Genomic DNA, 15,198 nt, shown 5'->3' on the forward strand with positions numbered 1-15,198 from the left:
TCTGAGATACTTAATTTTGTTCAAGAGCTTCTAGTACAGGAGGACCCTCCTGGGTTAGGTAGAAGGTGTCTCTACCACCCAGAAACAGGTAGGAGGCTCACCAGACAGGTCCCCTGGAAGGACCCTGAGCTAAAGAGGCATCTGGAGAGACACCACCATCACCCAGTTACTCTCCAAACATCCAAAGATCTCCATCTGCAGCCCATCAGCAGGTTCTTCCTCTATTCAACACATTGACTCACAGTCTACCTCCACAGCATACACCCCAAAAATTGTCCAGCTCATCTCCACCACCACCCAGTTCAGCCCGTCCTTTTTAAAAACATCAAGCTTATGTTATTCCAGGTTTAAACCCTCTAATGTGTTCCCATCACACTTCAGTTAAATCCTACTCCTCTTACCATGACCTGCAAGGTCCTACCTGACCTGATTCCCTCCTGCCATTCCAGCCTCAGCTCACCTTGCTCAGCACACTCCCACCTCCCATGTGTTCCTCCTGTCTACAGCCTTTGAACTAGTCATTCCCTCAGCCTAGAAAGCTCTTCCTCCAGGTCTCTGTGTGGATGGCTCCTTCTCATCACTGAGGTCTCAGCTCAAGTATCACCTCCTAAAAGACCACCTGTCTGATCCTACCTAATCGCCCCTAGCCCAGAAACTAGTCTCAATTACATCCCCCTGTGTGTGTGTTGGGGGCAGGGGGTTGTCACTTATCACTATCTGAAATAACCGTGTGTGTTTGTTTCTTCGTTTATTGTCTGTCTTCCCTGACTGAAACGGAAGTTCTTTGAGAACAGAGGCCATGGCTAAATGGTCCCTGGAGCCCAGAACCAGGCCTGGCAATTGTAGAAGCTCAGTAGATATACATTGAGTGAGAAAACGATGAATAGCTGAGTTAAATCTCAAACTTGGTGCTGAGGAAACCCAACATGGAACAACTTGTACTAGATCGGTGCAAACGTAATTGCGGTTTTTGCCATTATTTTTAATTACTTTTAATGGCAAAAAACGCAATTACATTTGCACCAACCTAACACATTCTAGTAATATATTTCTTGAAACAGCACCAAAACATTTCCACGCTTAACCCCATTCTTAAACACTGATGTGACATTTGAGTTCAAACTGGTGGAGTAAAGGAGGAGGTTGTGATAATTATTTCATGCCTGTAAAATTTCACCTGAGAATTTGGGGATAAATGATCAAAGTATTCTTTAAAGTTCTCAAGAAAGAATAAAAAGGAAGGTGCAAACTCTGGTTGGCACATTTTCATATTTTTTTCTAGTAAGGAAAGCTTTTGGCTTAGTTGTCTTGAGACCTGGCTGTCATCATTAGGAAACCACAAATTAGGACAGAAATAGCTTCATAAATGTGACACCATGACTCCATCGCCTTTGAAACTACTGCTCTACTCTAACCCCCAGGGAGATGTGCTCACATCAGAGCTGGAATGAAAAAATTAAAAAATTAAATTAAAAAAAAGTTTGTCACATGTGATCCCTCTCAATGTAGCAAATAATAGGAGGATAGAGTTAAGAAGGGAAAGAGCAGACGCATAGTGAAGAATTATAAAAAAAAATAGCCATACAAATTGGAATTTGTTCAGGATACTCACAAGTCTGTAAAATTACCTATTCTATTTTATATATCATTTATTATATCTACTACATGCAAGTAATTGTGCCAAGTCAGAAAAAAGCATTGAGAGTGGGAGCCAAGTCTTCAAATGAGCAAATGCACTTAAAAAAGGTAGGAGAAACAACCCAAAAAAAGGAAAAGGGTAGTTGGGGGATGCAAGTAAAAGTGGGGACAGGCAGGCATTGGAGAAAGTGTATGAGCTGAGCTAGCAGGCAGAGGGCTCGAAGCAAACAATGTAAAAGAAACATTGGACTTTGTGGTTCATGGAATGCTTGTGTGAGTATTGATGACATTGATGACAATGGGGAGTAGGAGAATGGAGGGGTCATCCTCAAATGTACTGATACTTTACATCAGTTCGAGCACTAGAAAGATCATGGCAGGAAAAAGAAGCAAAATAAGCCAGTTTTAAATCATTGACAATTAGACTTAATCCAAAGTTTCAGCTTTTTTGGAACAAAATATTATGGTTGATAACCTCAGCAAATGTTAGAATTGGAATGTAAAGCAGTTTTATTTTATTTTGGTTTTTATTTTTTTCAGTCCACAAAGTAAACCAATAATATATGGTGGGAAAGATTTATTTAAAATGACTCAGAATTAACAGATGTCAGTAAGACAGTGAATGTCCCATAATAAAGGCAACAGAAAGAGCTAAAGAAGAAAGGAGGAAAGGAGTGATAAAAACAATCATTTTATCTGCTGTTGGAAGGCTATGCCAGCTTGAGGCCTGAATGAACTACGCCAGAGTTGAGGCCATTTTCTGAAGAAGGACCTAACTTTCTATGTAGTCCGTTCATTCGGAGTTTCTACCAGACATCATTCCATAATCCCTTCTCCATCCCTTAGTCCCTTTTCTCTAAGACATATTATGATTGCTAACGAGCATGGAGCCATCCAATGGGGAAGGGACCACAGCTGGGATTAATAACACATGCTCACAGGTTCCAGGTGGCAGCAGTAAGAAACCTGGGTTTTTGTTTTGAGGGGTTGAAGCGAGAATAAGGACAACTTTAAAATACATTTAAAGTACATGTGTACAAATATAGTTTCATTTCATCCTCAGAACAACTATTTAAGGTAGGCAGGGTGACTATTACATCCCCATTCTACAGATGAAAATTTAAACGTGAGGTGTTATTTCTACTCTTTTTCCCCAACATGACCCACTTCCCCATCATTGTGGTCTAGGTTGTGTAGGGCAAGCTTCATGGGGAAGGTGAGTTTTTAGGACATTTCAGGACAGTGAAATTTTGCAGTGAAAGTTGGGAGACAGAATTAAAGGTAAAAAAACACATAGACTTTGAGAAAAGCAACAAGACACTTGCCAGGCTAGCACTGAGGAATCAAAGAATAAAATGAAAACATCAGTATATGAGGCTCGTATACCAGACCAAAGAATTTTAATTCTATCCTGTCATGATGGACAGCAGTGGTCAGGCAAGTGATAGAATGTCCGCATGTTTATGGCAAAATAATCAGCTCACTAAATATGCAGGTTGCATTTACAAGGGATTGACTAGAAGCTGGTGGGAAGTGATGAGGAACTATGTTAGATAGATGATTCCAGAAATAAAAATAAAGGAACCCAAAAAGGAGATGATTAGACAAAAGGTAAAATAGTGCTGAAATGTTAATTCACAAGATTATATTACTCACTTCTGAACTTTCCATTAGGGATTCCAGATTTTCCAACAACAACCTTCACACAACTCAGATTTTACTAGCAATCCTCTTTTCTTTCACTCTCTTGTTCTTTCCTTCCTCCTATCCATCTGTCCCGATATAAAGAGAAGGGATAAAACGTCAAGGTCAAAAGGGGCTTTGTGGAATATCAAAAGGAGGTCAACCCTGACCAGAGTTTCCACAAGCTGCAGCATCACGCCTCCATCCCTTCTTAGAAAGAAAAGACTAACAGAAATTCACTGGCCCACGATTATCTTATCTCGGTTGCAGTGTTAATTAACCTACTCTTCCACTTCTTCAGAGCACTTTGTTTTCCCTTCCAATACTCTGCTTCCACTCAGGCATGAGGGTAACACATTTGAGGGGAAAGCAGGACTTCTTTTGAAGAAATACCCCAGGGCTATCTGCCTCCATGTGATTCTGTCTATTTCTGATTCCAGAATCAGCATGAAGCACCATGAAGGCCCCAACAGCCCTGGCCATGCCTTAATATCACTCTAGTTTCTTGTTTCCTGGGCGTTTTTGGATCGCACTCTCTAAATGCTTGTCTTTAAGGACTAGAGAGAGAAAAAAGAAATAGGAGTGAGAAGAGATGGCAGAAAGAGAGATTCATTCTGTCCCTAAGTTGTTTTGTGAGTTCCAGAGCTCCCCAACCCATCTCAGATGAGCAGCAAGTCCATCCTTAGCTCATCTCTCTGAGCCAGCACCCTGGCCCTCTAGACATCCCAGGGCTGCTCTCTAGACATCCCAGGGCCAAAAGCTCCTTTAGGTAATACTACTGCACCATGGAAACCCACCCAGGGGACTCATGTCTCTAAGGTGACAACTCAATAATCAGATCTGTGAGTTTAAGGGGAAGATAGAGTTCCTCATTTCATTTAATGACTCTGTCTACCCCAGGTAACTCACAGACATTTCAGCAATGATCTTTAGAAGGTAATGGTTCCTTGTAGCACCTTTGGTGGAGCCAGTCAGGGTTAGTATTAGGAGTACCAGGAATCTTCAAATTATATTGTATAGGTCACAGCCTGTCTTGGCTAGACCTGGCAAAGCAAGTACCAGAAGACTGAGGCAGGCTGATATATGTGGGCTTTGGGGCTAGCCAGCCTGGATTCACATCACCTCTACCACCTACTTGTTATTGAACTTGGGGAAATCTTTTAACTGGTCTGTACCTGGATTCTCTCATTTATTAAACAAAGATAATAATGGTACCTATATATCATAGAACTGTTATAGAATGAAATAAAATAACATTAAAGAAGTCAGCAGAGTTCCCAGGTACAGACTAAATACTCGATGCACGTTACGTATCTCTTCTTTATTTTTTCCTACCAGAGCTGTTGCTCTCTTTTCCTTCCTTGGACCAAATGGCTCTGTCATGTTTCTGTCTTTAGAATCAATAAGGAGAATAGCAGGAGTCATAGAATATCAGGGTGTTAGCCCTGGAGGAAATCTTGGAAATCCCACTGCACTGATTTTCAGGCTGAGCTTTATGGTATCCTGAGGGCTCTGCAGGGGCACCTGGGAGAGCAGAGCAGGGCCCAGCAACACACGGACTTGTCCTCATTTCTTTAACCCCAGCAGCCCCCTGCCCTACCCCACCCCCGCACTTAAACTGTCTGACATATTGGAGATCCATGGCATATATCTTTTAAAGAAAGGATTCCCCCATGGAATCCCAAAGAGGAGAAAAAAAAAAAAAAGATTGAAAACCACTGAATTACAGTTCCATCTTCTCACCACATCCACGAAATGTATAATGGCTCACTAATCATTAGCCTCCTGATTCTGGGGGCTTTGCGAAGCAGGCAGTTTTAAATCAGCCCTCCAAAATGGAAAGCCACTTCCTTGTACACCAAGTTCACCTTCCATTCGCAGTGCTTTGCTCTGTCTTACTGGCTTCTATGTATTTTGTTGAGTAGGAAACTGACACCCCCAGCTCCCAAGGATACATGACTTATAACCCTGCTTAATGGCTTCTGACTCCCTTAGGGATAATTTGCCTTGCCAGGTCACATATCCTTTATGGCTAGCCTAATGCTCACCAAATGCAGGGAAGCCCAGGCTCTGACATCAATAGTTGACTGACACATCTCACCCCCGACAGAGGTTACACCAATAGCACTCTATGTCACAGACTCAATTACTGTGAATCTTTTTAAAAGCACTTACCTTCTAAGGTGGACTTCCCTGAGATCCATTGTTAAGGCTGAGAGATTTAAGAAAAAAAAAAGAGAAAGAATTTTGTCTAACTGGGGTTTTCTCAGATAAATTCAATGAGAAGTCCCTTCTTGGTGAGAGAATGAGGTTACTTAGTTTTGTGAAATGAGCCCCATTTATCCTTATTTTCCCTTCAGGCTCCTCTTACTTGGTAGCTGCAGGTACTTTATGGTGTCAGAGTGTGATCATAAATAACAGGAAGATGCATTTTTGTCTCTTAAGCAGCATGCTCTTCAAAGTTGGACACATTACCACTGCATTACATTACTTGCTAGAGAGATGACTGGACCCTGGTGATTTAACTCAACGACATGCCGCAGGAGCTTCTAAGTTTGGATGTACTGGAAATGAAGTCAATCTTCCCGTCACCCACAGCACCCACCTAGCTATAGTCAAAGCCTCTTAAATACACTGGAATCTGTTGGTTAGGGAAGGTCGGTTCTGCTCCTAAACATAGGATGATCCCTTCTCTCTTTGTTCTGGTGGCCTTGATCTGCTCTGATGTGAGTGTCCTGAAAGCTAACCTTGGTTTCTCACCTTCCTCCTCTCTCCCAAGAGAAATCTTACAGGAGATCCAGAGACTTCGGCTAGAGCATGAACAAGCTTCTCAGCCCACGCCAGAGAAGGCACAGCAAAACCCCACCCTGCTGGCAGAACTCCGGCTCCTCAGGTAAGAGACAGCACCCATGTAATCTCAGGGAATATATATGCGTGAGATTTTTTAGAAAGTCTAGCAATGTCTAGCCAGAAAACAGTCCTCAGCTACCTTAGCTGCTGACGTTTGTTTGTTTGTTCCATAGCACACACGTAATTGCTGATATTTGGGGGATTTAGAGAGAAGCTGTTTATACTTTGTTCTTTCATTTGGTACAGGGAAAAGCAGTGTGTTTCTGTTTTTGTTTTTGTTTTTGAGACAGAGTTTCGCTCTTGTTGCCCAGGCTGGAGTGCAATGGCGCGATCTCGGCTCACTGCAACCTCTGCCTTCCAGGTACAAGCAATTCTCCTGTCTCAGCCTCCCAAGTAGCTAGGATTACAGGCATGCGCCACCACACCTGGCTAATTTTTTTGTATTTAGTAGAGACAGGGTTTCACCATATTAGTCAGGCTGGTCGCAAACTCCTGACCTCAGGTGATCCACCCGCCTTGGCCTCCCAAAGTGCTGAGATTATAGGCATGCGCCACCACACCCAGCCAGCAGTGTTCTTTACATCAAAAACAACATATCTCACTAGGAACAATTTAAACATAGCTCTTTTTAGAAATAATCAGTTAAATAAACATCACAGGTTTTTAAATTTAAAAATTTACCCCTAACTCATAAAAGGAGTCTGATTTTCTCTAAGTCTTGGTCTCTAATATCTTTCTTTATATTCACATCTTTAAAAATAGGCATCACACCTTCTTGTACTATAAAGGAACATAAAAGCCTAGTCTTGTTTAGTCTGTCATCATAAAATACTTGAGTTAGAAGGGACTGTAGAAGTCATCTTGTTACCAGTGAAGGGTCTTGACCACGAAGTTGTCCAGGGTCTTGGCATTTTGAAGAAAGAATTGGACAAAACGCACAAACAAAGCAACAAAAGAATGAAGCAACGAAAGCACAGATTTATTGAAACGAAAGTACACTCTACAGAATAGGAGCCAGCTCCTGTAAGCGGTTCAAGAGCCCTGGTTACAGAGTTTTCTGGGGTTTAAATACGCTATAGAGGTTTCCCATTAGTTATTTGGGTACACCCTGTGTAAATGAGGACTTGGCCCAGGACCACTCTGACTGCTTGCAGGAGGCAACCAATCAGAGGCTGAAGTGAAGTTACAAAGTGACATCCTATGCAAACATTTGATTGGTTGCAGGAGGGGACCAATCAGAGGTACTTTCCATTATTCATCTGCTTCACCGTACAAAGGGAGTAGCCTCGGATCCTTTTGTTCCTTGGGTGTGGAAAGGCGAGGTTTTCCTTTCCACTCAGTTATAGGAAGTCAGTACAAATCGGCCTTGGTTTCGCTGCCTCCAGACCCTATTCTCCTGCCTCAATTAGATTCTGCCGCTGCATTTCAGTGCACTTCTCAGATCAGAAGCTAGGGAGTAGCAGGCCTTGGAAAAGAAATGTGGTTTCTCCGACTACTCCCACGCTGCAAAATGAAAGTCTTGCTGTGGGCTCCATTTCAGACTAGCTTCTTACCGTGCCTTGAACAAGGCTGGTATTCCAGTGTATTTATGTGGCAAACAACACAAAAATAAATTCAAAGACATTCCCTCGTATAAATATCATACTGATCTTTCACAAGGCACCTGTAGTTGGGAAGTATTACATTCTTTTCTTTTTGTTTTTTGTTTGTTTGTTTTTTTGAGACGGAGTCTCGCTCTGTCGCCCAGGCTGGAGTGCAGTGGCACGATCTCGGCTCACTGCAACCTCCGCCCCTCCAGGTTAAAGCAATTCTCTGCCTCAGCCTCCGGAGTAGCTGGGATTACAGGTGCGTGCCACCATGCCTGGCTAATTTTTTTTTTTTTTTTTTTTTCTTAGTAGATACGGGGTTTCACCATCTTGGCCAGGCTAGTCTTGAATTCCTGACCTCGTGATTCACCTGCCTCGGTCTCCCGAAGTGCTGGGATTACAGGCCTGAGCCACCGCGCCCGGCCCATTCTTTTCATCTTTCAGTTTGGGTGCCAAGTATGTTCCAGGTATATCTATAACTCTGAGTCATACTTTTTATAGTAAGTACAGATGCCTCTTTGCAGAAACCCTTGTCAGAATTAGTCCTGTTTTCTTCCTCCATACAAAAAGACGAAATGAAGCCAGTTCTTTATGATTATGTTTGGATTTTACCAAGTTCCTATTGATTGCATGGATGTTTCCGGAGGCTCTATCTTTGCTCTGCTCTTCAGACACCTTAACACCTGAGCACAGCAGAGCTTTGTTTTTCGTTAATGCATACTTTCATTTTTGTCTTAAAATCACAATGAACTTTCTCAACGATCATGTTTCCCTTTCCCTTTTCACTTTCGCCACAAGAAAACTGAAAGCTGAGTCACAGCCAGAAGTGACAATGAATAGGAATGATAGGCATTTCTATGTGCTAATCTGACACTTTGCTGCATACTAACTCTACATACACTGTCTCGTATAATTGCTGTAACAAACCTAGGAGATAGGCAGTATTATTCTACTCCTTTAATGGATAAGGAAACTGAGATTCACAGAAGTCACATAGAATACAGATATCATACCTTTCACTTAGTGTATATATTTGTGTATTTATATATGATTTATAACAAGAGAAATTTTTTCTTAGAAAAAAATTTGTATAATTGTGTGTAATTTATGTATATATTTTCTAAGAAAAAAATTATCTTGTATCACCATGATACCATCTTCAATTCGGGAAAGTTAATGTTGATATATGGTATTTAATATAAACCCATATTAAAATTTTGACAATTGTTCTAACACTGTTCTAAAAGAAAGTAGATTTTAACGGCCGAGCGCGGTGGCTCACACCTGTAATCTCAGCACTTTGGGAGTCCGAGGCGGGCGGATCACGAGGTCAGGAGATCGAGACCATCCTGGCTAACACGATGAAACCCCGTCTCTACTAAAAATACAAAAATATTAGCCGGGCGTGGTGGCGGGCACCTGTAGTCCCAGCTGCTCCGGTGGCTGAGACAGGAGAATGGCGTGAACCTGGGAGGCGGAGCTTGCAGTGAGCCGAGATCGCGCCACTGCACTCCAGCCTGGGCGACTGAGCCAGACTCCGTCTCAAAAAAAAAAAAAAGAAAGTAGGTTTTAACACACATATACATTAGAAATAATCTGACAGAATATCAGAATAAAGGCACTTCTTTAGAGATGAATACATGTAGTGCTAGGAAAGGAAAATCACTATTTAGTCTTGTTTTCTCATTCTCCTTGGAAGGTGGAGGTTACACCACGGATTTGTTATTATACCTACATTTGGAAAACGCTGGTGGAAACTTAGAGAAGATTGAATGAAGACACTCTTAAATTAATTTTTAATTGAATTCGATGTCATATTTTTAAGAGATTACTACTGCAAGATAAACATACAATTAGATTTTTTTAGTGTTGACTAATTCTAAATTAATTTGCCATTACTCTTAATGGCAAAAACCACAGTTACTTTTGCACCAACCTAATAATACCAGTTAACGTTCTCTGATAGTTTTTAAATGCTTCTCTTAGTGTTTCTCACCTACAGTTTTAGAAGGTTGCTTTAACCCTCTTCCCAAAGTGCTTTTGTGGCCAAAGGGCCAAAATTACAGAACAGTATCAAGAAGAGAACTGGAAAGAAATCAGAAACATTATCTACTCTTCTACCAAAGACTACTGTGGATGTACCTGGAACACCATACACAGACAAGGTCAAAAAAAAAAAGAAAAAGAAAGAGAAAGAGAAGGAATACCTCCTGGATTTGTCACTGAGGAATATTCTTGAATGGGGCAAGACTTTTGAAATTAGAATGCTTCAACCCAGGAAGACAAAGACTAAAATAAGATACCATTAAAGCATATAAAATTGTGATGTTTCTCATCCTCTGGATTCAGAAAAGAAGCAATTTTAAAGGAAATTGAAAGAAAGATTGCTTCAAGAGTAAGCAGTCCTTACTCTTGTAAGGATTGCTTGTAAGTGGCAATAATAGTTAAAAATATAAATTTTAAAATTTATATTTTATAGTTATAAAGTTAAAAATATAAATTTATTCAAAAAGAATTGTGAAATGTTTATAAATTTTAAATTCATAATTCATTATAGAAGAAGCCTATAAGAAAGTAAATTAGAAATGTCCTCCGCTGCTTTGGGAGGCTGAGGCAGGAGGAGCTCTTGTAGCCAGGAGTTCAAGACAAGCCTGGGCAACATAGTGAGAAACCGTCTCTTAAAAAAAAAAAATTAGTCAGGCATGGTGGCACATGCCTGTAGTATCAGCTACTCATGAGGCTGATGGCGGGGGACTGCTTGAATCCAGGAGACTGAGGTTACAATCAGCTATGATTATGCCACTGCACTCCAGCATAGGCAACAGAGTGAGACCTTGTCTCTAAAAAAAATAGAAAAAAATAGAAATGTATCATTTATATCACTAACCTGTCCTCCCACAAAATATCTTTCAATTGAGTGAGTCATTGACCTCGCTCACTGTGACATTTTTATATCATCAGTTTTTCGTTGCAGAGTTCTTGTCATAGTTTCATTTAATATGCTATCATTGAGACTAGCCATATCCACTTATACATTAATACATACATGTTTAAAGTTTCCATGCAGTTTTAGTATATAAATATGAATATTTCAAACCCAAACAGAAATCTCTGGGGCAATGGGAAAATTATATGTATTACTTATTCAGTAATAATCATTCAGTAATGGATTTGGAATTTATTTGGAAAGTATACATATACTTCAGAAGTGTGAACCATTAACATTCCTCATCATACTGTTTCATTTCTTTCCCCCTTTTAAGATATTTTTGGTACCTCTTAGTGTCAACATAAATGATCGAGTATAGATTGTCCTTAGTTGTTTTCATTCTTGCTGACAGTTTAATAAGAGGTCTGTAAAACAAAACAAAATTAAGCATGAACCTTATATATCATCTTCACTTGTTAAACAAGTATGTAGAAATGCCTTTATTTTGACTTCACTTTATGAAACCAAACTCAAACCCAAAAATTTAAGTGGATTGTATCTATGTGCTGTTAATATCTCACCTCCGAGAGACACCTCAATGGGTGCTGAAGATTTCAAATGTACTTTTCTAAATCATATTTCCAAATACTAAGGTAATCAATATTTTCTGTGAATTTGCAAAAGGGTTCTTAGATTTGGAGAATCTGGAAGATTTGCCTTTTTCAGTGACAATTTGGTTTTTGTTTGTTTCAAGGGACCCCATAGCACATCACAGGGCCCACTACATAGGAAGCATTCAGAAAATATTTCATTCAATGGTTGATTAATTCAGGGTAGAAAGGTCTGAAGGAAACAAAATGTCTAAAAGGACTTTAATTCTGAAGTAGTATGACTGCTAACAAAAGAAACACTTCCAGCTGTAATTGTTTATTCATTTGACAACAGTTCCCTGCCTGGTAACCGTGTCAGAGACCCAGAGATGCCCTTTTTCTGATAGTCCACAAGTCCCTCAAGAATGGGAATGTGATTAGCTCAGAGAGTTGCATGCCGCTTCTGATGTCAGCTGCTTCTTTCTTAGACAGCGCAAAGATGAGCTGGAACAGAGAATGTCTGCTCTCCAGGAGAGCCGGAGAGAGCTAATGGTCCAGTTGGAGGGTCTCATGAAGCTACTAAAGGTAAGACCTGCCAATAAATTTTTCCTAAGCTTATTTTCCATGTCATCTGTGAAAATTTTTGCACATAATGTGCAATGGTTTTTCCAATTGCTGTATGTGATTTCCCTCAACATGTTGTTTCAAACTCAGATGTAAAACAATTTCTTAGACCAGTGTAGGAGTAGCTGTCAGTAATAGAACACATTCTTATCCATTTCCTGGAACCAGACTGCTGAGGGCCTTCATGGGGCAACTTCTTCTTGGCTTATTTCCAGTTTCTTTATTTCTGCAAGTAATAAAACTGGACTTATTTAGAAATATTTTATATTTAGTAGCTTTCAGCAATTCTGATTAAGAGGAGTGACTGTTAATATCAGTAAAATATTTTATTCCATTAGTATGCTTTATCAGTAAGTCACATGATTTCTAGTGATCTCAAATACAAACTCTAAGAGAGAATATCTCATTACTCTTCTTAAGTAAAATATTTAATAAGATGATTTATAGAAGTCTTCTGTAGAGTGCTGTAATCTATTTTTCTCATTGGGAAGTGGCATTCTTCTTTTAGTAAAGCCTTTTTCCCTTCTTTAGTATACATTAAATTGCATTTCAAGTCAAAAGCAGGCAAATTATGGCCACATGTCCACAGTCAGCCCATGTGATCAGTGCCACGTGATCATCCTGCCTGATATAAACAAGCAAGAACCAGTATGGATTGGAACTGTGACATGCCAAAGGCAGAAAATGAAACTTCTGATAGGAGAATGATAAAGGGAAGACCCTGGGGCAGCTCATTTGCGAGAGAGGGTCTCCCAACTTTCAGTCCATGGATGTCCCACAGCCCCAACACACCAACATTTCTTGTTTTTATTTTGTCTGTCCTTTCTGTCTCTCTTTTTTTTTGTCTACCTTTCTTTTTTTTTCTTCCCTTTTTCTTCATTTTTTTTGTTTCTTTCTTGATTTCCCCCTCTTTCCTTGTTTCATTTTTTTAACAAATATTTTTTGAAAGCTACTTTTTCCCAGCCACTGTTCTTGTAAATTTTCTTTTGTTTTCCTTACTCTATTTTATTCCTTTTCCCTCTATCAGTGTCCTCTTTAACAATTGGTATTGGGAATACTTTATCTTTACTCAACAAAATTGACTTTTGAGTAAATTAGACATGTACAGTGTAGAATTCAATTCTTGTTGATCTATCTTGGGCAAGACAAGACTGGATAATTCATAACCTGCTGCTGTTTCTGGCCTGTTAATCTCATTTGATAACCCAAAAATAAACTCTTTCTGGTTCCCTTTCGAAATATACCAAATGAAAAGGACTGAACCTGTCTTTCCCCTCAGTGAATGACAGGAAGCTTTGAAAACTGTCCCCTATGTTCCTATTGCTTCTGTCACCATTAGCTATGACTCTTTCCCTATGGGATAGAAGTCTATTCACCACCAGCCATGTTGGTATCAACCTAGCCTAACAGAGCACCACCTTTTATCAAGATGTACACCTACCAGCATAGAGAGATGGATTGTGTTGAAAAATGGTTGTACATGCAGAGAAAAGAGATGGGCCTGTAGTCTCAAATAACCAAGTAGACTTGGAGTGATAGTCACTGAGGTGGCAGAGGCCTGGACCTGCCATCAAAGCTGTGTTGATGTTTCCCCATCTTGCGTTCCTTCACACTGTGTATATGCTCTTATTGGAACCCTGGGTAATCTAACTGTTATTGATTCAATCTTTCTGTAGGAAGAAGAACTGAAGCAGGGAGTAAGTTATGTCCCCTACTGCAGGTCTTAACTAACAGTGGAGGGGCCTGCCGACCTGCGGTTTTCTCATTGCTTTTGCTCTAATGTATGTTCATGCTTCAGTTTGGAAAGAGAAAAAAGTCATACTAATTTGCTTCTTTTTCAATGTAGTGCTTGAATTGAGATATATAAATTTAGCATTTTTTAATAACTATCACTACTATCAGCATCAAAAGAAGAACTATTACATCTTTTAGAAAAGGGAACGAATTGTCATTTATTGGAAACATTTTAGATCCCCAGAGGTATAAGTTTCAAACCAGTCTTATGCTTTTCAAGTTGTTGATCAGACCCTTTTCTTAATAGAGAGACACCACAGTCACTAGAGATACACTGAGGTTCACGTCATCCCAAAACCCACAGCACTCAGAAGCTAACCTCTACACCCGCTCACGCTGTGAGTATTCAGTTTGGTTTCATTTTACTGAAAACCTGTGAAACCTCTTTTTATAAAAATCAGGCAATTAAATCCCTTTTCATCACACAATTATTGAGGCTTGTTCCCCATGGCTCACCAAAATGTGCTCAATCTTGTGAGAGAAAGACTGTACTCCATAACTGACTCTTCGCTTCCCATCTTTTTGGCTCTTCTCCAAAGCAGAATCCTTACTGTTGGTTGACAATAATCTCTTTTTAAAAAGTAACTAACTCTCAGCCTTTTCGTTAGCACCAGAGCCTTTCTGCTCTGGGAGACGAGAGGCTCATTACATACTTTTTTTTTTTTCCTGGAAATAGGGGCATTGTGACTTTATAGCCTGAACTGGAGCTGTCTGAACCTGTGGTTAGGCTCAAGAGCCAGCAGGGGGAGCAGCATACTCAAAAAAAAAAAAAAAAAACCTCAAATCAAATTAAATTAAATTAAAATAAATAGAAGCAAAATAAAAGCAGCTTTAATTTCAAGTGCATGTACCACACTATGTATGACAATATATCCCACTCACTAGCATTATTTAAAAGTTTCACATTATTTCCATGGATCAATTAGAACCACAGCCTGTCCAATTTCAACATCTTTTATTTCTTCTGTATGCTCTTTTCTATTATTCATTATGTGTGTTTGTGTGTAACAAAGAATGTTTGGAAAATGCTGGACACATTTTTACCCTTCATTCCCATGGTCTGTAAAAAAGGAAAGTGTAAAATCAATCTGTAATGTCAGACAATAAAGATAATGTATTACATTATTTTGTATTTTGTGAAAAAAAATTACTTTACTAAATTAAAGTCAAATTTTAACAGAAGACAGTCCCCCTGGGTGAAGGACACATAACACTTACAGCCTGTATAATTGCCCATGAATGCATACATGGGGTATTGCTATTGTATTTCCAATACACTTAGATCATGGTAAAGAAAAATGCCTTCTTCATGATACTTCTCTGCAAATGGCTTCTTTTCTTTCCTGTCTCTTATTTAGCATGTGCATAGAAAAAGGAAATAAAGTTCAATTATAACCTCCCTCCTCCTAGCAGAGAGAGAGGGCAATCATCCTGTCGTCATCAGCCTTGCTTTAGCCATTTCCCTTGGGGATACTTTCCGGGCCATTTCCCAGACAGCACGATC

The 15,198-nt window shown here is 39.8% G+C and overlaps 1 protein-coding gene across 22 annotated transcripts in view; it reads left to right on the plus strand.

The window, feature by feature from the left end:
• DTNA (dystrobrevin alpha) overlaps nt 1–15,198 on the plus strand; it is a 396,061-nt gene that overhangs the window by 357,159 nt on the left and 23,704 nt on the right. For 17 of the 22 annotated variants that reach the window (XM_054537800.2, XM_054537804.2, XM_054537807.2 and 14 more), the window contains 2 exons: nt 6,101–6,214; nt 11,765–11,861. In XM_054537800.2, the coding sequence (XP_054393775.1) occupies nt 6,101–6,214; nt 11,765–11,861 (211 nt within the window). Of the gene's footprint in view, nt 1–6,100; nt 6,215–11,764; nt 11,862–13,576; nt 14,820–15,198 lie in introns of those variants that run through there. The other 5 variants (XM_054537817.2, XM_054537816.1, XM_054537818.1 and 2 more) reach the window with 1 other exon arrangement.

This window comes from Pongo abelii, chromosome 17, assembly GCF_028885655.2.
Source record: "Pongo abelii isolate AG06213 chromosome 17, NHGRI_mPonAbe1-v2.0_pri, whole genome shotgun sequence".
NCBI lineage: Eukaryota > Metazoa > Chordata > Mammalia > Primates > Hominidae > Pongo > Pongo abelii.